Below are 20,911 nucleotides of genomic sequence, written 5' to 3'. Positions count from 1 at the left end.
GTTGATAGATACATCATATATATGCAAGTATAAGTAAAGTTGTAACCGAAAGCATCAAGCAAGTCATTACACACCCCGAAAGCTGTATCAACCACTCCTGCTGTGATTAGTCCTTTGGCTGGGCAAATCAACATCTGAGTAGGCAGCAGCACCATTGGTATTCGATTCAGCGTCTCTTCCATCATCGTCATCATCTTCGTCGTCATCTTCGTCAGTCGAATTATCATCCATATACTGTAACCCGGCGTTTGCAGTCTCTCCTGATAGAGGATCGACCCGACGCCGCCGTTGGAAATCGTGAGTATGAGCTGTTGCTACCATGTTACCGAATCGAGACATCGCGTGAGCTATAGTTGGCCGGCGAGCACGTAGTGTCAACGGAGATTTCCCTGCAATTGATGCTGACTCGAGATCGACATCATTAGCGACAAAAGCAGGTGTATGAGGAGTTGGATCGGTCGGATGCTCTCCAACGCGTACTTCCTCTTCTTCTCGCTCCATCTCCGAGTCCCTTGTCTGCACAGGCGATGGGTGGCCAGCGACATCCTCAGCCACCGTGTTTTCCTCCACTTGATAAGGCAAGGGAATGTCCCGTAGAGCGCGGAACAGATTGACATTAGTGCAATGCTCGTTCTCTACTCGAAAGATCGACCAGACCCCTCTTCTAAACACCTCGCTGAGACTAACGGCAAAACTGAGAAAAGCCGAATGCTGAATGTCGTGGGTGAAAATGGCATAAAATATCCAATTAAACCGGACAACCACGTCGACCACAATTGCCGCATAGTAAAACCATGCTTTGCGAAAAGCAAGAACTTCACGTAGCATTTTATGCGGTGCATAGAAATTTGCCAAACTCCAGTCCATAGCTACGTCCCAAATTGAGCAATATACCGCGTTGATAAAGGCGAAGACGATGAAAAGGATCTGGTATCGAATATCACGATCAATGCGGAATAAACTGAGTGTCATATAGTACAGAATGCCGCAGGTATATTTGCCGAAATTGACGAGATGAGGAAAGACATTCTTGGTGTCGCGGTATCGCCGTAGGCATTGAAGTCCACGCCATATTGACGGCAATGTGGTGAGGAAGCCCAACAGTCTGGAATGGCTCGAGTTGCAAGTCGGTGGATTATTCCAGTAATTTGCATAAAGACAAAAGAAGAGCTCAATATTCTATAAAAATATCAGTTGAATTGTCTCAAAGATAGGTATCGGAGAGAGATATGACTCACACCCATCGCGTATGTCTGGGAACAATACATATCGCCCAGGAAGAAATCTCGAAACTCGACAGGGTAAAGGCCGGCAAGTAGGAGACGCCACTATCTGATGTCAGCTTGCAATGAAAATCGAGCCAAGCGGGATAGAAACGTACATTGGAAACGGCCCACCAAACTCGACTGTGATGATAGAATATTTTGAGAGGTAGAAAGAGCATCACGACAGTGATGAAAATTAATATCACCGGATAATACAAGAACATGGTGTCAACCCATGAAAAGTTGACCCACATGAAAAGTCCAAGCAAAAGAAAGAAAACAGAGGGTATCTATTACTGTTAGCAATCGAACAAGATCCAAATGGTTATGGATGTACCTCAGCCAGTTGACGCCAATCCAGTGTGTGGCGACTGTCGTATTCGAAAACGAAACCATAATTTATCTTTGCCCGAACCCAAATCATACAATCCAAACAAAATAATATGCAGTGAAAAACGACTAAGAAATACCCTCCATAAATCTGTCTAGAGTCAGTATTTGCGCAAGTATGGAAATACGAGTTGACAATGTACCTGAAGTAGGTAGGAAGTCTGCACTCGGACAGTGCTATCTGTACCATTCAACAAGCCAATGGCCAAGATCAAGCCCTGAATGCAACTGACAAGTCCAGCAGCAAGGAACAAGCCTACTCTGAAAGTGCTTGGTGAATGGTCGTCTGAACGACGCTTTCCGCGAAGTTTAGTAACGGCGATCTTGCGATTTCCCTTCTCAAAATAGCGAGCGTAGAGATCTTCAACCACCACCATGTGCCCTTCGACAATCTCACTCTGCACAAAATAAGCTCTATTAACTTTCTCGGACATATAACGCAGTGTAGGTCGCATATCAACAGTTTTGTCGAATTTCTTATTGATCTTTCGAAATGCTTTGCGGTTAAGATACGCATACGCTTTTAACAATTCCAGACCACGATAGTATTCCTGCATAGCCAACTTAAGCTTCCTCTTTGCTGTCCGATAGGGTACATTAGCAGCTTCTGGTCTTCGCACAAAGTCGCGCCAATCCCCCGAAAGGTCCTGGCCCATGGGTCCCGGCGTTTTGGGCGTCTGCATATCGGCCAGAGCACGTGAATTCTTTCCAAAATAATGCTTACCGGCAATAGCCTGAGTCCACTTCGTTTTGGGGAATACGCTGAGATAGTTGCCGTTCTGATTTCCGCCCTCCTGCGTAGACTTTGGTCGCTGCGCATCTAGCATTTCCGTTGTTCGTTGATCCCTCATGATATGCAGTTGCCGCCGAAGTGCCTGCAGACGCTCTGTCGCTTCCACCTCTTTCTGTCTGTAGAATGTTTCTATCTTATCTAATTCAGAATCCAGGAAATCAAAGAAATCGTCTTCTTTCTTCGTCACTTCGCTTGATATGTTGGTCTGGTAACTCTTTCCCGGTGAATCCATGTCGCTGTTTGTGAACACCCTTCTGAGGAAATTTGCCGTCTTCGAATATCCATCGCTCCCGCCTCCATAAACCCTGCCAGATGGCGGTGTCCCATTTCTTATAATAGCTGGAGATGAAGCAAGTCGTTGAGGGCGGCCCGGCGTCCGTTGAATCTGCGGCGATGTCGACTCATAAGCTGGTGGGCCCAGTTGCAGCGCTTTGTTCTTCTTTGCCGTGCGATCAAGTCCAATCGCAGGTGAGGGGAGTTCGAGGTTGGGGAGATGCTTGGAATCATACTGTTCGGGTTCAGAAACTATACTGCCATAACTTCCTACGACATTCGAAAACCGTGACCCTGGAGTCTTGAGCGGGCGCTGCTCGGGTATATCTCTACGAGAAGGCGATCCATTATAATCTAAGGGAAATTGAGCGACGGATGTGGAAGCATTGGGAGGAAGCCGCTGAGATGGAGTTCCTGCAAAGGTGTCGTGGCGTCGGATTGGAGTGCGATTTGCTTTTTGCAGTGCTCTTTGAATTGCTTTTATCTTCTTTTTTCCGAGCTAGATATAATGTCAGTGTATAATCTCTTACAGCACAAGGTTGTAAACTTGCCTTATAATTCAGATATTTGGCTCGCCATTCCGGAACCAATTCATCGTTAAGCTCTCTGCAATTGAGAATGTGTTAGCTGCAAGTAATGCACTGTAGGTAGGACACAAAAAAGCAAGCAATGAAGCGGGTTGATCCGGTATGTATGTATGCCATCCGGGAAGAGCAGAACGTACTTGGCGAACTTCATCGTGGAGCCGTATTTCCAGGTTCATGATCAACCGCAACAATCTCAAAATAAAGAGACTATTACTGCATCCAAAGTGAAAAAGAAAAAGAACAAGAAAAAGAAAAAGAGAAGAAAAGATGAGTTCAGATGGTGAGACGAGCGAATGAGAAGGAAGGAAGCAGCAGTGGCGTCAAGAAAAGTCAAAACTTAGCCTGGTTGGCTGCCTTAGCGTTGAGGCTTCGCATCGTCATTCTTCATATTTTTTTTGGCTTTTTCCACTAGCTATATACACTCCGCCGTGAAAATAAAAAAGATCGCAGTCATGTAGGGAGTCAACATCAAATATGATCACTCCAGCACGTGCTGAATACTGCAATTTCATTCGTCAATTGCAACCGACTGCACGATCCTCTGGAATGTAAGCCTATCTCGTAGTCCAAATCGGGTAATGCATTTGACTTCTATGCCCTGATACGGCCAAAAGATGCTTCGTGCTCAGTGCGCCGGAATTAAGGGATTTATAATATAGTTGGTATAGTCTTCTCCAGGTTTCCAATATTATGGTCATCCGTTTCTATCTATGGGCCTTCGAGTGATATCGATACTGAGTTAGGGCTTAGGGCTGCTCACTCCTTATTCCTACCAAGGTTTCTCTTGGATCCAGCAGTATAGCAGTACCAAGTTGTAGAAGCAAGTACTTGGCAGCATCATTGTATTTTATGTGTGGTCATGATTCCATATGGTACAGGTTGCATCATGATGTGATCACATTAGGTTTGCCATCAGCTTCAACAAGGACTACCACCTAGGGTATAATCATGGACATCACAACTTTCTTGCCAAAGAAATCTACAATTACCCGGCGAAACAAAAACCAACGAACCCTCGCGAAAATCAGCAGACGCGTCAAACACAATGCCGAAAGACTCTCACGTTCTTCCTTCCAAACCCATCGAATCCCACCCGGTGCCCAAGAAAGCCTTTGGCCGTGTCCTAGACGACGATCGTCCAATCGACGACTTCGAGAATACCGTCCGCAGAGAAGAAGCGCAAAAACTCGCTGAGGAACGAGGTCCGAGTCCGCCGAATCGTGCCGCAGCTAGACATCCGCCTGATCATCCTCATGCGCCTCATCAGCCGAATGGAAGAGAAGGGACGACGTCGAGCAAGTATCGGAGTGTTCATAAGCATTAACAGGACATGGAGCCTTTTGACATGAAATGGCTTAGGAAGCAGCAACGATCGAGCACTTCATTTTATATGAATAGTTATGTAGCCCTGGGTCTATATATGTACATTATCTGAGAAACAATTGGCATATGGATATGGGTATCAAATTTAAGATAACTGCAATATCGCTTTCTTACAAGTACAGTGCTAGTTTTCCCCTTTGAGAGTATGAGAGGCATAAAGCATCAAGTCAGCGTGTCAAGATCAACATCTTCCGGCGCCTTACTCGGATCAATTCGCCAATCCTCGTCCCCGTATGTCAAGGTATTTGGTGAAAAGCGACCTTTGTTTGAGTTCATGGAGTCTGTGCGTAAGTGCCGCCTCGGCGATTCCCTCAGTGTAATATCTTCCTTGACAGGCCGTAATGAGAATTGATCGTCCCCATTGGAATCAGTTTCAGGGCCTGTAATCTGCAACGGGATTTCCACCGTGGACTGACCGTGAGCGTATCGTTCCAGTGCGTCGTAGACATGGTTGAAAACCAGTTCGTTCACGTCCGATGCCCAGAGGAAATCTAAATGCTCGTATTTGGGAATTTCTCTGACTGTAGTCCGCCGTGGCAGTTCACGGAGCATGACTCCAATATCCACAAGACTATCGCTCCCGCCATAGATCAATACGATGGGTGACCGGATATTTCTTGTAGGATATCTGACCGGCTTATAGTACCGACTGTTGTTACCCACCGCTAATGGCCCGCCTACTTCATCATCATACATCTGAAAGGCCTTGTTGCGAATGATTTGGAACCAATGAACGACAGACTTCGTACTGGTGAACGAGTACAGATGAGGGTAAGCTGCTAATTTCTGGTGTTGCGATATATTCTCGCCGGTCCAATTGAAGAGCGTCCTTAGTGAAATATCGATGATTCGCACGAAGATTGGCGGGTAAAGAATCGCTTGCCACATGGCCGTAGAGCTGAGAATACTTCGGCGCCCGAAAGCAAGAAATACTACTTGTGGCGAAGCTTTCATTAGCGCATCGACAATGCCATTGTACAGGCCCGCTGGAGACATAGCAGGTGCTAGAGCGACGAAGACGTCCAGTTTCTGGTTAAGGGTTGGATGGATGGAGAGCGCCGCAAATGCCTGGGCGGTCCCCTGCGAGAATCCTATATATGATAGAGACGGCTGCTTGGTGACTTCAAGAATGTACTCGATACTGTCCGGAATATCATGAAAGGCAAACTCGTCAATGGAAAAGTCCCAAAAGTCAGTTGTAGCAGGTGAATTTCTCGTTGACTTTTTGGAGTATTTGTTGCCGCGATTATTACCCAGCCACACATCATAGCCTCGCTCAACGAGCTGGAAAGGTAAACATCGTTGTTCATCAGTCAAGCATACCCAGACCTCGCTGTTCATGAGCAGACCGTGGTGGAGATACACAACTTTTTTGCGCACGCCCGCTTCCCCAGCATTGACATAGTCTGCTTCTTCGCCGCGACGATATGGTAACCGGTGAAGACCGAGGAGGTAACCATCTCTCGTTTGAACAATATGCTCCTCAGCTTCGTATCCGTATATGGAACACAAGTCCGCAAAGTCGACTGCCTGTGCGATTGATTCCGCTAGGCTTCTTGTTTTTGCGCGTGAAGCCCTAGTCTGAGTTGAAGTAAGAGCATTGAACAGTGCTTTGGACTGTTCGTAACAAAATCGGATTACAGGGTCGGCTGCATTACAGCCATATTAGTAATGAATAATTCAAGTAGGAGGAAGCACAAAACGTACGCAGGCATAATGTGATCAGTCTCAAGAATCCTTCCACAAACACCAACGATAACGAAGCGAAGAGAGCGAGGTACTCGGCCCTGGTCAGGTATTGATAAGTAAATGAACAGTTGGAGCTATTTCCTTTGGCCAGAATCTAAGGCAAACAGTTGATTCTTCAATAGTGAATGCTTAGCGACAGTGGCCAGTCACACATGGGCTTTCTTACCAAGCAAGCCTCCCAAGAAATGGGACACGAGGCATTGCAAGCTGAAGCTTCGGCTAAATTATCTGCTGTAAGAAGCTGAAAAGAATTCAAGACATTTGTTGTATGAAGCATCAACCTCGAGAACATCAAGATTGACGTATCAAAGAGCTGGCATGATGTAACTTGCATGTGATTGCGCTAGGCTGCCGCTACGGATAAAAGAACATCCGTCTCACGTTCAGGGGTCAGTACAACCCTAACCCTACTGACACTTCAAAGATTGATTTGCAATATGACATACCTGGATATCAGCTGAAAAAGGATTGAGAGGAAAGTGGGGGAATCCCCTTATGCAGTAATTTCAAACTCTGCGTTGGATGGATGTAACTGTCCTTGGACTTCAATGGTAGCTAGGGCATCGCGGGCACGTGACTAACCGTGCATACAGAAAAGAAGCACAATGTTGATAGTTGGAATGATTTGACTCCATATGGGTCTTCTAAAGTTCTAATAACCGAACGAATTGAATAAGAGGCGACTTGTGTGGTCTCATTGTCAGAGCGACCTTGATTATACTCTTCCTGGTTGTACATGTACCTATCAGTCTGGGCAGATGACAGTACCTAGAACTAAGCCTACCCAACGATCTATTTATTTCCGAGTCCTTGATGATGGTAAGATAGGTACGTACGTAGAATGAGCGCCTAATTTCTGTCAAAGATTTAGCTCCGTCTCGGTCGATCTCGCACTGGCGATACTACGCACGTATTAACGAGATCGGGCATGTCTCTCCAACATTGAAAACAGTGATGCACCTAAAGTTTAAACCAGACCAAGATAGAAGATCTACTCGCTAATGACGAAAATGGCAAATACTACGTATCAAATCTTTCCTCACGCGGTGTTTGCTCATGGACTCGTGATATCTGCGGTAATTCTTGTCGATCATGCCGAGTTAGCCCTAATTCAGGCTAAGGAGGCTGTTGGTCCCGTGCCTGGACCCTGGATCTCGTTACTTAATTACGTCCACGACTAGAGAAAAACTTTTTCAGGTTGGCTTGTGGCTTCGACGCAGAGTGAATCTCAAGAACAACCACATCTCAATACGTAACTAGTATGACGTGATGGCACCTTCTGTGAGCAGTTGCGCTGCCTTGAGACCCAGATTTGGTGGATCGTGGCTTGCGCATCAGAGCTATAGCTGTTCCTTGTCTTTCTTTATCTTCATTTGTGCTCGATCTAGTAGAGGCTAAGATGAGTGTGAGATCGGTTGTGGATTTTTTGCGAATGTTGGTTCGTCTATATTCTTTTTAGGACTTCACTCATCGCCTGGGCAGAAGATCGGTGGTGACGACTCCTGCTTGAACCACTGGAAGGCACATATAAGAAGGCAATTTCCTCAAGCTCCTCGGGTCCTCTCTTTGCTCCGGTTCTTTCAATCGGAGCGAGGAAAGAACACTTTCAAAATTCATTACCACAGTTTCCCTAAACAATGGTTAGATCTGTTCTTGTGCCGTTGGCACTTTTCGTCCTTTCCAACCTGAGTCTTCCATTTTTTACCCTTGCAGCACCCTCTACGAGCTATGCAACAGTAGAAGGCTTTGACTCAGTCCCAAGCGGGTGGGAGGAACTGTCTCCAGCATCTCCTACACAGGTGCTCAACTTGCGTCTCTCTTTAGTTCCAGCAAACAGAGACAACTGGCTAAATACCGTGCTCGGCCTCTCAACCCCAGGACATGCAACTTATGGAAAGTTTATGTCAGCAGAACAACTCAAAGAGCTGATAGCCCCTTCTTCTGCTGCCTCTGACTCCGTTACTTCATGGCTCACTGGCCAAAAACTGCATACCAACGCGATCCAAGACAACGGAAACTGGTTAGCCTTGCAAATGACAGTTGAGCACGCCGAGAACTTGTTGCAGACCAAGTTCTATGATTATAAGAGTACCACAACGGGCGAAATTAGAACCCTAACGCTTCAGTACTCCATTCCCAAACCGCTTGCCGGCTTCATCGAGACAATCCAACCGACAACCGACTTCACAGAAGTGCAAGGCCCCCAGATTCAGGCTTACGGACCAGATCTCAGTAACCTCTCCTCTTTAAGTAACGAAAGCACCCCATCTCCCTGCAACACACAAATCACTCCAGCATGTCTCCAATCTCTATATGGTCTGCCCACAGCGAGCTCAAGCAGTCCAGGTGCTGGGATTGTAGTCCCGGGATTTTTGAATGAGTACGACTTGGGTCTCTTTCTGAAGACGTTTCGGCCCGATCTGAATCCTCCTCCTTCGTTCACAGTAGAGTCTGTCGACAGAGGATTGAATGACCAAAGCAAGCCAGGTGTCGAAGCCAACCTCGATATACAGTATACCGTTGGCCTGGCCAATGAGATTCAGACCACGTTCATCTCGTCGGGCCTATCCACCGTAACAGGTTTCCTCGATGTCATATCGTATATTGTCAACCAAGCAAAGCCGCCAAGTGTCTTATCCCTGTCTTATGGATTCAACGAGAACGCGTTATCATCCAGCGCTGCGAACAGTATGTGCAATGCATTTGCTCAACTTGGTGCTCGTGGTATCTCCGTTATCGTTGCTAGTGGTGATGGCGGAGTTGCCGGAATCAGACCAAGCAGTTCCTGCAATGCATTCATCCCGACATTTCCTGCTTCCTGCCCTTATGTCACTACTGTCGGTGCCACTGCGGGAGTCCCAGAAATTGGAGCGGCGCTCTCTGCTGGTGGATTCTCGAATATCTTCACCCGCCCCTTCTACCAGGAATTAGCGGTTGATGGGTATCTGGCTGGTATCCAATCTCAATATAACAGTCGCTTCAATGCTAGCGGCCGCGGATATCCGGATGTTGCTGCACAGGGAGAGAGAATTGTTATAGAATTCCAGGGAAGCCCGGTTCTGGTTGATGGCACTAGGTATGATGGACCTTCTTGCTCACTTAGATGATAGCTAACTCAGATGACAGTCCCTCTGCACCAATTTTCGCTTCAACCATTGCGCTCCTCAACTCTCAGCGACTTGTGCCGCTGGGTTTCTTGGATCCATGGCTCTATCTCGAAAGCGGCGTGCTGAGCGACATAACCTCTGGAAGCAATCCTGGATGCAACACCAATGGCTTCCCGGCTGCACATGGTTGGGACCATGTGACTGGGCTTGGGACACCGAACTTTGCAAATATGCAACTTCTCATGTAACCAGTTCTGGCTCTGTAAATACCTATTCTTCCTGTCATGGTCAGCTCAAGTATAGAGCTTGATATCGCTAGTTGTACACCTTTCCTAGATAGTCCACCGAGATCAAGAATTAATTACTAATACATGGCCTCTGACCCTCTGCTTCTGATGATAGCATGAAGCTTATTTTCGACAGAAATAAAATCGATGTAGATGTTTTGACGATGACCAATCAGACATGCAGTTGAATGTCAGTTAGGCTAATCCGATTTTGGTAAGGTCGTTCTTTAAATCTCATCTCCGCCGCTCCGGAGTTCTCCACGATCAGTTGATGAAGAACTACGACGACAAGTCAGCCCTTGTTCTACTGGACTATATTCCAACTGAGCAAGATGCCGAGTTCCTGCAGAGATATCCGTGAGTTTACAAACAATTTTTCAACTATTTCCAACAAAACCGATAAAGCATAAAGCATCCTGCTTTGAAATCCAGAAATTATTGCTAACCTTTTGATCCTACTACAGGAGCAGCGCTGGCGCAATGTCTCCAAGAATCAGACTGTATAATGGTACAACGGAATTCACCAAATGACTGCCTCAAACAGCCCTTGTCAGATGAACTACCAGTTCGATGTCAACAATTAAGCAAAGCGCTCGCGGATTGCAAGTACGTTTCTCCCTCCTCTCCATCTCGATTCGCACACATGCTAATTGATTTGGTGCAATAGACGTGGTCTAGTCGACATGCGCAAACGTTTTCGCGGCAATGCGCCCATCTCCGTGTCCAGAGAAATCGAAGGAGGAAAGTCGACACAGGTACCACAGCAGTTGTATGCAGGCAAACCGGCGTTCACGTCTGTCAAGGAAATTAGTGGTGATGAGGTCCAGATGGATCCTGAGAAGACGCGGGGCTTATAAATGCATAATCTTTCGGATGAAGACTTTTCTTTGCGCAGCTACTTGTTTGACATATTTGCATGGGCTGGAGTTTCTGCTTTTTGATGTGTATTTTATGCTATCTCTGTTGTATAGTATTTTGATTTCGGATGTAATGATATCTATGTTCATAACTCTACTCTGAATCACTGAACAGTTTCCAGGCCTTGATTCGAATTGTCCTTGAAGACAATGGAGTATGTACGATAAAAATGAATAGCATTCATGTTGCAGTGTAATATACATTCAATTCATGATATCTCAAAAAAGCGTGGTACAATACTGGCCATCCATCAAGGAATTCAATTTCCCTCGTTATAACCCACATCAAACTTCTTTTGTATATAAGATATAATTCGAAATCTTTATTTGATCTTCTGAACCTTCGCTTCTGCGCTCAGCACCGGGGCCGAATAGAGCCATACTAGCACAAATGCAATGAAACCCCCAATAACAGACCAAAGTCCCGCAATCCATACCCATCCACCAGTGATCTGCCAGCTTCGTGGGTACTCGTCGTGCGCAAAGTGGCGGACAGTAACCTCATGCTTCTCTTCGATGTTGGTCAGGAATGGGCGGTTGTAGTTTACTCGGAATGAGAAAATGCCGTGTTGGTCGGGAGTGGTGAAAGTGACGCCAAAGACGGTACTGTTCAGAGTGCTGGATTTGGGCAAGAGCTTAAGTCTGTGCCAGGGAGATAGCATGGTGAACTCAAGTTGGAGTTCGTCGTTGGCGGGAACCTTGTATGGAATCCACTTATCGAACTCATACTCAGAAACTTCAATATCAAATGTCTATTTCGACCATTAGTTATGTCTTGACAAGGTTCATTGCCCGAGAAGATTAACCTACCACGTCGTTCTTAATGCGATAAATCTTCGGGTTCACCGCGCCTTCAATGTTTCCAAATTCATCACTGAGATAATGCTCAATCTTGCCAACCTTCAAAACGCCAAGCTCCTGGAATGTCCAAGCAGTGAGCTGCTTGGCAAATTGCCGATTTGCAGTTGTAACTGCCGACTTGGATTTCGGAGCCTTGACAGACGCAGAAAACCATTTGTCTTCCAGAGCCTCTGCAGATCCGAGAACAGTGAAACGAGCAGAGTTCCTCGCTTGTAGTGCCGATACCAACGCCAATTGCGAGCCAGTCGCAAAGCTATCCTCGACGGAAAGAGAGTCCTCCTTGGTGTTGTAGCTATAAGCTGTTTCGGGGGCTCGTACGATAGGTGTAAGGAGCGGGCTGGCGTTTCCAAGAGACTGTCCCACCGGGCGGGGGAAAGCTAGTACACCTTCACCGGAGAAAAATGATTTTACATCTGACCTCACGGGATCAGGCAGAGGTAGAAGAAGAACATCATGCTTTTCGGACGCAGAAATAGTATCGTAGTTAAAATGATCGATCACAATTGACGAACGGTCAGGCGAGATATGCAGATCTAGCTCAAGGAGGAGAGAGTTGATGGAGCTAGGAGTAGTAGACTTTCCGGAAAGGGCGAGAAGAACATTGCCCTCGTTGTTGACGAAGTCGAGCAGAAGCTTGGGGGTCAATGCAGGACCAAGACCTGATAGCAAGTTATAATCGGCAATTGTCTGTGGATTGTGACATCAAGTACGGCACTGACCTTTCGACTTGGATGGAAGGAGAATAAGGTGGTCGTATGCTTTCTCTCCATGTGCAAATAACGACAACTTGTCGCTTTTGGGAGATTCGAAAGTGATGTCGTAGCCGCGGTCTACGCAGAAAGTGGTTAGCCACACCATTCTTTGTTTTTCTTGTATTCAGGATAAAATGAAACGTTAGAATGACTAGATACCTTCTAAATCAGCCCATAAATTCGAATATAAGTTCTTGTCTTCTTCCAAAACGACGAGCAAGCGGGATCCCGAGCTACTCAATGCATGTACGCAAGCTCCCCAGAAGCCAAGTAGTAGAAAAGAAAGAAACGACCTCATCTTGTAATAGGTCTCCGCTCAAGGCGGGTTGGACAGTCGACTTGATATCTAGAAAAATATCCGAACTGAAGCGACAACAATTGAAGACAACACCGAAAGAATGAATGTTGAACAAGACAGATAATAGCATGGAATTGTAGATCGGGCGACGTGTTGCTCCGGAGTGCCAAGACTTGAGGTGCTCCACCTGTTAGAGTTAGCGGGTTTGTGATAACCTCATCTTTGATACCTCAGTTCAATGAATCTTTAGCGCCACGACCATTTCTCTCTTGCTCCAATCGCTCTCAGTGCGTCAGCCTCTACGGTCGAAAACTGTGCACTATATTTTCGCACCATATAAAAACATCTGCAATTGGGTCACTCCTTGACCACCATCTTACGTCTTGCCTTCCCACACATCCGAAGAACTTCCGCAATCATGTCGGCCCCTCACTTCTGGTCAACGCCATTGCGATACCTTCGCTGGGCCTCACACGAAAAGCCTGCCATTTTCTACTCAATTGTTCTCGGTTCCTTCGGCCCTGTCTCTCTCGCTGTCGTACCGCCCATCCGCCGCTACTTTGGTGACGTTGATCCTGAGACGATTCCGCTTTCGTATCCAAGTTTGTACCCGAACCGCTTTGATTCTGAGGTTGACACGAGCTAATTTCATTCTTAAATATAGTTCCTAAGGGTCCTCGTGTGATCCCTCAAGGCTTCGACGACGAGTAGATATATTTACGCCTGTGATATGGATTCACTAGTGTTAGGCCGAACCACCGGTCTTTACTGGCCAAATTTGACTGTGTTTTGATATTGTCTGGGAATTGAGAGGAAGGCAGCCAAAGAGCGAACAACTTCCCCAGTGGTTACCGGACAGCAAACGAGTTTCACATAATTTGAAACATTTCATTATCGGTATTCTCAAATTGGTGGAGTTGATATTGTACATATAGAAGTGGATGGACTCGAAGCATACAACCTATTTTCCTGTGTTGAAGTGATGCAATAAATTGCCATTATCGAAGTGTAAGCTAAGTATAAGTTGCTAAAAATTAGCGTATAAACTGGCAAAGCAAGTCAGAAGCCCGATAGGAACTTGGGGTTATGCCTCATCTAACCGGCCTTTGCGGAGAATTTTCAAAATTTAGCAAGGCTCATAAGCTCACCCTTCAGCTGGGTGAACCTCCGGAGAAGATCTTCGGATCATCTGGTCGATGAATTTGAGAACCAAAGATAGTATCAGCACTCTGAGGAAGCCCCCTTTGTTACCTCCTCGTCATCATCTTCCAAGTCAGGAGGCACCGGCTTTCCAACATCAGTCATGTTCCACGGAAGATCCCAACCCATCACTTCCGTACACAGCAAGTGAACCGCTTGCAAATCGTCCTTGAGATCAAGCTGTGACCCATTCACCATCAAAACTTGACGTATTTGCGCACATCGAACTTGATCTGGCGGACTTTGTCGTATACAATCCTGCGAGCCTTTTGGACATGGGTGTTGTGAAAACTGACATAGTCCTGCGGATTTAGGTATGTACCTCCACCTTCATAAATGGCTCTGTATAGCTCCGTGCCGCCATGGGACCGTGTCGATCACGACGATTAGTAGCGACGACTTGGCAGAATCATTGGCGACGGACGTTGACTGCCATCCACACATAGATATCATTCACATACGTAGCTCGTGAGGTCGCGCACTTTGCCTTCGTCCCTTCAAAGCACCTGCGGATAATGCCCAGAGATGCGCATCTCGATTGTACCCTTGATTCTATAAAGCTCTGCTACTTTCTGCTTTGCAAATAGCACGGAATTGTGGCTTTTCTTCTTGCTGTTCGGCAGAGAGTTTCATCTCCCAACAACATGTATGACGGCATCCTTGAGTATGGACTGAGACTCAGTTCTGATGGTCTGATTCCCCCAAGGAATCGGGCGTGGGAGAAGGGCGCCGTATAGTAGCTGATCCTGACGCATCGGGGAATTATTAATATAGGCACATACTGTTGCAGCGGCGCCGACACTGTCTGCGGTATCCATCAAGCGACTAACTTTCTCGAGAACTGTTTGAAGAGAAGATCCGCTGATGTCAGGGTCCAAGGTGTCAAATGTGCAGAATAGGTTCCTCCATGACTCGAATACATATGCAGGTGATTCAGTACTGTAGGCATTGGCAAGCATAGATTGGTTTCTGTCTGCAACGATGCGGCCATATTTGTCGATTTCCTGTTTCACACATATGCATATCGCGAGTCCAACAGATACGTAAGTCCCCTTAAGAGCAATCGTAATATATACAGACCTTTCTGCGGAAAAACTCCATTTGGATGCTTTTCAGAGGACTCCAAGACCAGTCTGTATCGCGTAAAGCAGCCACCGTTCACTGCTGCTTTAACTAATTGTGCCACATGTTCGGGTGCCACTAGCTGTCTCAAGTTGTTGGGAGAGCAACGGCGGAGGACGTCAGAGTGCAATTGGTAAACTTCATCAGCGTGGATGACGATAACAACGTCTCCGTTGTGGAAAGAAGGGAGTTCTGAGGGAGCCTCGTCGTTTTCTTGACCTGCTGCGCCGGCCATTTTGAGAGGGCATACAGGGGCTGGTTAGATGAAAGTGGAGAGAATAGATGAGCGAAGGTTAAAGATTAAATGTAAAGAGAGACCAGAGGATTAACGAAAACCTAAGTAGATGAGAGTCAGGGTGATAATTGAAGATGAAGTGACTTTGATTTTAGGAAGTCGACTTCGGGTGAACACCACAACAATAGTTTCCTTGCTCGGGTTAGATGAGATATACACTAGAAATTATCGAAAGATGGAGAGGTGGAAGTCAAGATGTGGCCAGATAGAATGTGTCAATTGTAATGTATCAAACAGTTCAACGCCTGTAATGCATGTATCTACAACATCAAACCCCAGTAGATCCCGTATGAAGCAACACGGAAACAAAAGGTCTTCAAAGCTCCTGGCAGATGCAACCCACAGGCATACCGAGGGATATTTTAGACGGATGAAAGCAAGGCGGCTCTCAACGAGGGGCTCAACCAAACCAAATACCAAATTTCTGTACAACAACAGCGGTAAGGTCAACAAAATCCCAGGAAGATAAAGGAAACTCCACGCATAATCATCACATGTAACAACAAAGACCACCGCCTTTTCGTAATCCAATCGTCCAATTAGAGGTGACTCACAGCCAACTTCATCATGGCTGCAAGTCCGCCGTATTTTCGTCATTATTCCTGGCAAGTCCCATCCGTTGGAAAGCTCCTGAGACGCGATTCATACATACATCACCGAGCCCAACAGCTTCCACCGGTCTACCCCTAAAGCAATTTTGACTCCATTGACACCATGCATCCTTCCTCCTAGGAAATCGCATTATAAAACATCCTTTTCTGAAAGATCAATCGAAAATATCGCACCACCGGCTCATCGAATCCAAGAGGTCCAAAACATCCGTGGAAAAGCATGGCACATCCTATATTTTAGGTGCGAATTGGGACTGCTCCCATAAATGTGAAAGGAAACAAATTTTGCCAGCATCAAACTCGTTCATCTACCGAGCCCTCCGGTGAGGATCCCTGTTCTGCTGTGGCCGACTGGCTCCTGTCCTATGGTCATAGGCAGCCTCTGGAGTATATCTGGGATCCATTCCTAAACGGGCATCCGCAGGTGCGGTGGCAGCAGGGTAACCCATACCGGTTGTGACAGGAGAGTACTCGGGATCATTATCATAACCAGCTCCTGGATAGCGGGGCGCGGCATTTCCTCTTTCATATCCATAGCTGGGAGTACTACTGTAGGTGTAGGCAGGCTGATGAACATCTGATGCCGAAATAGGGGGCTGGCCTTGACCTGGGCCTGAATAAGGATTCTGCTGTGGGGGTGAAGTATAAGGGTTTTGGTTATATCCAGGAGACTGTGAGGTTGAATAAGATTGTGTGGCGTATGGCTGACCTTGCGGTGCGCCATATTGCGATTGTTGGGCGTATGGGTCGACGTACGGAGCAGGTGCTGCGGCATACGATGGTGGCGATGGGCCGCCCTGTGAACGGAGCTCGTGGGTTGGCGAAACATAGCTCCCTGATAGCTCGTTAGGGCTTCGGGACCTACGTACATCTTGAACATAAGTACCTCTGGAATAACCCATATTGGCCCGGCGTTCCACTTCTTGTTCCCAACGAGCAGAATCGGCTTTCAGGTCGGCAATCATTTCCTGCGTAGACGAACAGAGTCAGCACGATTGACCAGGAGAGCCCAAGAGGGGAAGAAAGAACATACTGATGTGAGATTCCGGTAAGCTCGTATTAAGTAGCCTGAGCGGCCCTACACGAGACTGTCAGTATTTAATTCTATGACAACACATACCATCTACGTAGGTGTTTTAGGGTTGACAACGAACTTGATGTGTTCCAGGTTTTACGAGAGCATCATTTCCCAGGTATCTGCAGATATCGGCTTGGATGACTTCTCGGCTGATCCCATCTCCCGGGATAAAGTATTCATTGTGGCGCTCCGGGCGCTCAAAACCTCGTCCAGTCATGGTGGCCAAAAGGAGACTCAGAAATAGAGAAATAGAAAAGCCAACGGCAATGATATATCCTTGGTATTCCGCCCGGGGATCAATAATCCAGGAAGTGAGTAATAATGAGTTGTCTGATCCTGGCTAAGTCCAGTGGGCAATCCTAGCGTTGACAACGATGGCAACAGAAGAGAAAACCGGCAATCAGATAATCCGCGGGCTAGTCAAGCGTATGGACACGCACACAGTCTGAATGACAATTAAATCCAGGGAATCCAGGAAATCCAATGGATATTGCTCAATCCAGGACTTTTTGAGAAGAGTGGGCGATAAACAGAGGCCTTATCAGCAAGACGAAAGACCAAGGGAAATTATCTGGCCTAATACAGGTCCGAATGAGAAAGTCCACGAGCAAGTGATGGTTAAATAATTGTTGTAGTCTGGCACATTAACCGAGACAGTAAAAAAATAAAGAAGCAAGGTGTTGAGTGAATATCCCAGTGGTGCGGATAGAGCGAAAGACTTTCCTGGCTGGAATCCTTCTGGGTAATGATCCTGCGGAGTAAAGAAGCTGGGTCTTCCTTCTGTCCTCTTTTCTGTTTTTCCTCCTTCAAGGGAAGGCAAGTGCAACTCTTTTCTATTCCACCTTTGATGGAGATACGTGATGGCCGATGAGAGAGGGCCGGAGTGTAAGTAAGGAAGAGGAGAGGAGGAGAGGAGGAGAAAAGAAAAGAGAGTGAGAGGAAGAAAGTCGACGGCGAAGATCAAGATAAGGAACGAGGGAAGGAGGGGAGGGGCGAAGGATCTTTAGGAAGGCACGAAGGTTGTGGGCGGCTGCTGTGGATTCGCCGCCCGGTTGGCTGTTTCTCTGTTGTTGGGCTGGCTTTGGGCTACGACGCGCACATGCTGCTTTGCTGGCGCCACGACTACACCGTTGATTCACTAGGAGGTACTGGCAGAATAATTACTTCAATGTATCCAGGTCCTTTATTACGGTCGAATTCAATATTCTATCCTGGTCAGCATTACGCCAGTCTTTCTGACCGACGGACGACTGCCAGGCATGAAGAAACACTCCTATCCAGATCTCTGGCTTCTCAGATCCACGGATCTTCCATCCAGTCACGGTGACTCGTGAAAGGACTTCTGCAGAAATCTGGAATGGTCCGTTAATCATTTCTGTTTGCTGAAGACTCACGAGTCTACTTCAAGTCGCCGCTGAAGCACAAAGACCGATCGACGCCCGCCTCTCCGACATAAGAATCTTCTACATCCACTGTGATGCAAACAGTGCTGATGTCGGCTCCCTGAATGCAGCTTATTCGATGGCTCTTGCTTGACGATGGGGAAATCAGAGTCTGGAGTAACACCGTACTGCTCCATACGGTCGGACCGATGCGCGATTGTGAGGACAGAAACGCAAGTGTGTCAAGGTCACGGTCGGGATGGCAAGCAGGCAACACGATGATGCTGGTTGTTGGGCCGTAATGCGTAGCTTTGGGCATCGATGAGGCTGTTTGGGCCAAGATGCTTAAGTGCCATAGGTCTAAGGTGGCCAACGCACAAGCCACTATGACTAATCAAGTATGGTCTTTTTCACACGGAGGTCGCTACCATCCAATGGCACGAAGTGAGTGCTTTCTACCAACTAATGGTGCCATCCCTAAGTAGCCCTATAGACTGACTCCAATAAATCTTTGGTACTCTGTACAAACACAACAAACAAGCTCGGACACTGGCCAGCACCAGGTCACGGGACACGGTCCGGCCCGAACTCGCAACCCAAGGTTGTGCAGGACCTCTCTAATGTGATTGGCTATACTGCTATGCTGCTATACTAATTTACCAAGGTAAATGCTTGCATGATGTGATGTTCTTCAGGCCATAGAAGTGTAGCTTCGAGTAACTATGTTAGTCAGAGAAAGGTTCCTGTCTCAACTCCCCTTCTTGCCACTCAGAGAGCGGTACTTGTATGCTCGGGACATAGCCCAAAGGATAATTCGTATCCGACCTACCCTCCGAATCCAGTCAGTTATCCTCTGGTTATCTCCTAAACGATACAATGGAGGGGAGAAGACTTTCATTGTTCGCGCGCAACGTACTATTCAGCGCTGAACTGCCCTAGTCTATGCGATAGCCAGGGATCAACTGCTCGTCTCCAGGCAACTTTGGTGCTCATTCTTTTGCTCATCCTTCGATATGACTACCGACGCACGGCTCTCAAGGGGTACGCGCGCTACAAGGATTGATTTTTGCTTTCGCATGTAATCAGGCAATACCCATTTGATCATCCACTCCGATTTCAGTACCTCTTCAGCACTCGGGTGCTCCTCCGGCCTGAACGAGAGCATTCGGATGATCAAGTCCAGAAATGCAGCTTTCTCCTCCTCCTCCTCCTCCTCCTCCTCCTCCTCCTCCTCCTCAATCTCGCCTGCACACTTTCTGTCTCCATTTCCGCACACCAAGCTCAAATGACTCCTGGAACGGAGGCCATCTATTTCGACTGTAGGACGCTGTTGGGGACCCATCCTCCTCAAAAATCGGGGCCGTCCTTCCCAACGCTGCTACCACTCGGAAGGTATAGGTCCAAGTACGTGGACATACTGAGCGATTATCTCATCCTCATGTACAAAATCGGTGCTAAAAATGGCCATCATTCCAACGAGCTCCCAGATCGCAGTAGCCAAGCCCCAGATGTCTGAAGGATATGTAAGCGGGTTCTGCGATTCAAATTTGGCTTCTGGAGCTTGAAACGAGGGTGATGTATGGCAGTCTTGCCCGAGGCGAACTTCCGGAGCCGGTGAAAACGCCTCACCAAAGTCACTCAGAAGAGGATATGCATCGGCCAATGAGAACTTCTCCGCATATTTTCCTAGAAACAGTGGTTCTCCGTCACATCTCTTGACAGGAACTGTCTCGGGTTCGCCGTTATTTTCATATAGTTGGTTGATGGAAAAGTCATCAAAACTTGACGGGAGTTTGACCAAAACGTTGCGTAATTGCATATCTAAACCAGCAATATTTCGTATCAATTTACCTGCATGAAACCTAGATAGTATCGTCATCGTTATAGCAAACCTCCATGAACATAGCCTCGTGAATGAGTATAAGCGACGGCCTGTGTAAGTCTATATGATATTGCTCGAGCAATATCGAGCGAAAACAGGCGGCTGAGGAGATCTCTCTGAGATTGCATTGTGCACGGGTTACCGTATAGCACGTATGTATTCCATTGGGACCTTGCAATTTGAACTCATCCAGTAAGACAGGTACTAAACGACATTCAGGATGCATAGGTGGAGACGACGGAAGCGGACTAGACAAAGCCTTGAGGATTTTGGTCTCACGCGGAAGCGAGTCTGCTACACCTATCTTGACAACAATCTATCGCTTCAGGTGAGTATCTAGGGCGAGCCAAACCGTCGAATAGCCCCAAATCCAAGTTTGTCTGCAATGTGATATTGGTCATGTAGCACGTCCCCAATCATGACAGGATGATAACCTCCAGGCTGATATTCTCCACACCTTTGATTCAGTTGTACTCGATGCGATGGTTCACGGTCAAGGGGCGCGCAAGACCCCGATCTGACGCCTCGGCGCCAACGGGATTGAAAAGCAGGAAATGAATATTGTCGTAAGGTCGATGCTAACGAAAGTGAGGTGGTGTTCGCGACTATTTTCACGCAACGCGTCATGATATGTTGGCGTGATTGTTCAACCCCAGGATGGGAGACATGAACACAACTT

General features: G+C 47.0%; 9 protein-coding genes across 13 annotated transcripts, besides 4 other annotated features; 3 read left to right on the top strand and 6 right to left on the bottom strand.

The window, feature by feature from the left end:
* Positions 1-87: 87 nt before the first annotated feature.
* On the bottom strand, positions 88-3,459 carry TSTA_113770 (signal transduction protein Syg1, putative; the record flags this gene model as incomplete). The annotated part of the gene is made up of 7 exons (XM_002481506.1): positions 88-1,179; positions 1,239-1,328; positions 1,382-1,555; positions 1,603-1,746; positions 1,799-3,220; positions 3,252-3,327; positions 3,446-3,459. 7 exons carry the CDS (start codon positions 3,457-3,459, stop codon positions 88-90), a joined length of 3,012 nt encoding a protein of 1,003 aa, XP_002481551.1.
* Positions 180-228: a microsatellite.
* Positions 3,460-3,534: 75 nt separating the features above from the next.
* Positions 3,535-3,576: a sequence feature (T-rich).
* A 689-nt stretch (positions 3,577-4,265) lies between these two features.
* On the top strand, positions 4,266-4,706 carry TSTA_113760 (uncharacterized protein; the record flags this gene model as incomplete). Its single annotated transcript, XM_002481505.1, has 2 exons — positions 4,266-4,617; positions 4,668-4,706. Exons 1-2 carry the CDS (start codon positions 4,354-4,356, stop codon positions 4,704-4,706), a joined length of 303 nt encoding a protein of 100 aa, XP_002481550.1. The 5' UTR covers positions 4,266-4,353.
* TSTA_113750 (triglyceride lipase-cholesterol esterase, putative) lies at positions 4,578-6,718 on the bottom strand. Of its 2 annotated transcripts, XM_002481503.1 has the most exons (3): positions 6,607-6,718; positions 6,399-6,478; positions 4,578-6,340 (listed from the first exon to the last, which is right to left on the bottom strand). In XM_002481503.1, the coding sequence occupies exons 1-3, from the start codon at positions 6,639-6,641 to the stop codon at positions 4,854-4,856; spliced, it is 1,602 nt and encodes a 533-aa protein (XP_002481548.1). In that variant the 5' UTR covers positions 6,642-6,718; the 3' UTR covers positions 4,578-4,853. The 2 variants fall into 2 exon arrangements, with proteins under 2 accessions (XP_002481548.1, XP_002481549.1); XM_002481504.1 differs by having other exon boundaries at positions 6,399-6,718.
* A 1,359-nt stretch (positions 6,719-8,077) lies between these two features.
* Positions 8,078-10,853, top strand: TSTA_113740 (protease S8 tripeptidyl peptidase I, putative; the record flags this gene model as incomplete). 2 transcript variants are annotated; one of them, XM_002481501.1, is made up of 5 exons in its annotated part: positions 8,078-9,516; positions 9,567-9,791; positions 10,054-10,191; positions 10,299-10,440; positions 10,502-10,853. In XM_002481501.1, the coding sequence occupies 4 exons, from the start codon at positions 8,078-8,080 to the stop codon at positions 10,363-10,365; spliced, it is 1,869 nt and encodes a 622-aa protein (XP_002481546.1). In that variant the 3' UTR covers positions 10,366-10,440; positions 10,502-10,853. The 2 variants fall into 2 exon arrangements, with proteins under 2 accessions (XP_002481546.1, XP_002481547.1); XM_002481502.1 differs by having other exon boundaries at positions 10,054-10,440.
* Positions 10,854-10,916: 63 nt separating this feature from the next.
* On the bottom strand, positions 10,917-12,771 carry TSTA_113730 (oligosaccharyl transferase subunit (beta), putative). Its single transcript, XM_002481500.1, has 4 exons — positions 12,524-12,771; positions 12,332-12,442; positions 11,562-12,271; positions 10,917-11,503 (listed from the first exon to the last, which is right to left on the bottom strand). Exons 1-4 carry the CDS (start codon positions 12,660-12,662, stop codon positions 11,075-11,077), a joined length of 1,389 nt encoding a protein of 462 aa, XP_002481545.1. The 5' UTR covers positions 12,663-12,771; the 3' UTR covers positions 10,917-11,074.
* A 118-nt stretch (positions 12,772-12,889) lies between these two features.
* On the top strand, positions 12,890-13,672 carry TSTA_113720 (NADH-ubiquinone oxidoreductase 9.5 kDa subunit, putative). 2 transcript variants are annotated; one of them, XM_002481498.1, is made up of 2 exons: positions 12,890-13,264; positions 13,327-13,672. In XM_002481498.1, the coding sequence occupies exons 1-2, from the start codon at positions 13,081-13,083 to the stop codon at positions 13,371-13,373; spliced, it is 231 nt and encodes a 76-aa protein (XP_002481543.1). In that variant the 5' UTR covers positions 12,890-13,080; the 3' UTR covers positions 13,374-13,672. The 2 variants fall into 2 exon arrangements, with proteins under 2 accessions (XP_002481543.1, XP_002481544.1); XM_002481499.1 differs by having other exon boundaries at positions 12,890-13,268.
* An 819-nt stretch (positions 13,673-14,491) lies between these two features.
* TSTA_113710 (uncharacterized protein) lies at positions 14,492-15,219 on the bottom strand (the record flags this gene model as incomplete). Its single annotated transcript, XM_002481497.1, has 2 exons — positions 14,492-14,866; positions 14,959-15,219. 2 exons carry the CDS (start codon positions 15,217-15,219, stop codon positions 14,492-14,494), a joined length of 636 nt encoding a protein of 211 aa, XP_002481542.1.
* A 257-nt stretch (positions 15,220-15,476) lies between these two features.
* On the bottom strand, positions 15,477-17,794 carry TSTA_113700 (transcription factor RfeG, putative). 2 transcript variants are annotated; one of them, XM_002481496.1, is made up of 4 exons: positions 17,045-17,794; positions 16,924-16,968; positions 16,760-16,858; positions 15,477-16,687 (listed from the first exon to the last, which is right to left on the bottom strand). In XM_002481496.1, the coding sequence occupies exons 1-4, from the start codon at positions 17,183-17,185 to the stop codon at positions 16,199-16,201; spliced, it is 774 nt and encodes a 257-aa protein (XP_002481541.1). In that variant the 5' UTR covers positions 17,186-17,794; the 3' UTR covers positions 15,477-16,198. The 2 variants fall into 2 exon arrangements, with proteins under 2 accessions (XP_002481541.1, XP_002481540.1); XM_002481495.1 differs by having other exon boundaries at positions 15,477-16,858.
* A 45-nt stretch (positions 17,795-17,839) lies between these two features.
* Positions 17,840-17,966: a sequence feature (CT-rich).
* A 1,342-nt stretch (positions 17,967-19,308) lies between these two features.
* TSTA_113690 (uncharacterized protein) lies at positions 19,309-20,859 on the bottom strand (the record flags this gene model as incomplete). The annotated part of the gene is made up of 6 exons (XM_002481494.1): positions 19,309-19,728; positions 19,759-20,201; positions 20,243-20,348; positions 20,375-20,536; positions 20,585-20,612; positions 20,690-20,859. 6 exons carry the CDS (start codon positions 20,857-20,859, stop codon positions 19,309-19,311), a joined length of 1,329 nt encoding a protein of 442 aa, XP_002481539.1.
* Positions 19,546-19,587: a microsatellite.
* Positions 20,860-20,911: the final 52 nt, after the last annotated feature.

Source organism: Talaromyces stipitatus, genomic scaffold (assembly GCF_000003125.1).
Source record: "Talaromyces stipitatus ATCC 10500 scf_1105507295555 genomic scaffold, whole genome shotgun sequence".
Lineage (NCBI taxonomy): Eukaryota > Fungi > Ascomycota > Eurotiomycetes > Eurotiales > Trichocomaceae > Talaromyces > Talaromyces stipitatus.
Note: the sequence above shows the minus strand (reverse complement) of the source record. Positions and strands in the feature narration are given on the sequence as shown.

Bases quoted from the DNA above. Each gene is read 5' to 3' on its own strand.
- TSTA_113720 (XM_002481498.1), top strand. From the start codon at position 13,081: ATGTCGGCCCCTCACTTCTGGTCAACGCCATTGCGATACCTTCGCTGG. The intron at 13,265-13,326 runs GTTTGTACCCGA...TCTTAAATATAG, and splicing joins GATTCCGCTTTCGTATCCAA to TTCCTAAGGGTCCTCGTGTG.
- TSTA_113700 (XM_002481495.1), bottom strand. From the start codon at position 17,185: ATGACTGGACGAGGTTTTGAGCGCCCGGAGCGCCACAATGAATACTTT. The intron at 16,969-17,044 runs GTTCGTTGTCAA...AGTCTCGTGTAG, and splicing joins TAAAACCTGGAACACATCAA to GGCCGCTCAGGCTACTTAAT. The intron at 16,859-16,923 runs GTATGTTCTTTC...TCGTCTACGCAG, and splicing joins CTTACCGGAATCTCACATCA to GAAATGATTGCCGACCTGAA.
- TSTA_113750 (XM_002481503.1), bottom strand. From the start codon at position 6,641: ATGCCTCGTGTCCCATTTCTTGGGAGGCTTGCTTG. The intron at 6,479-6,606 runs GTAAGAAAGCCC...ATACCTGACCAG, and splicing joins TTTCTTGGGAGGCTTGCTTG to GGCCGAGTACCTCGCTCTCT. The intron at 6,341-6,398 runs GTACGTTTTGTG...GCTGTAATGCAG, and splicing joins ACTGATCACATTATGCCTGC to CCGACCCTGTAATCCGATTT.
- TSTA_113730 (XM_002481500.1), bottom strand. From the start codon at position 12,662: ATGAGGTCGTTTCTTTCTTTTCTACTACTTGGCTTCTGGGGAGCTTGC. The intron at 12,443-12,523 runs GTATCTAGTCAT...CTTTCTGCGTAG, and splicing joins TTTATGGGCTGATTTAGAAG to ACCGCGGCTACGACATCACT. The intron at 11,504-11,561 runs GTAGGTTAATCT...TGGTCGAAATAG, and splicing joins ATCGCATTAAGAACGACGTG to ACATTTGATATTGAAGTTTC.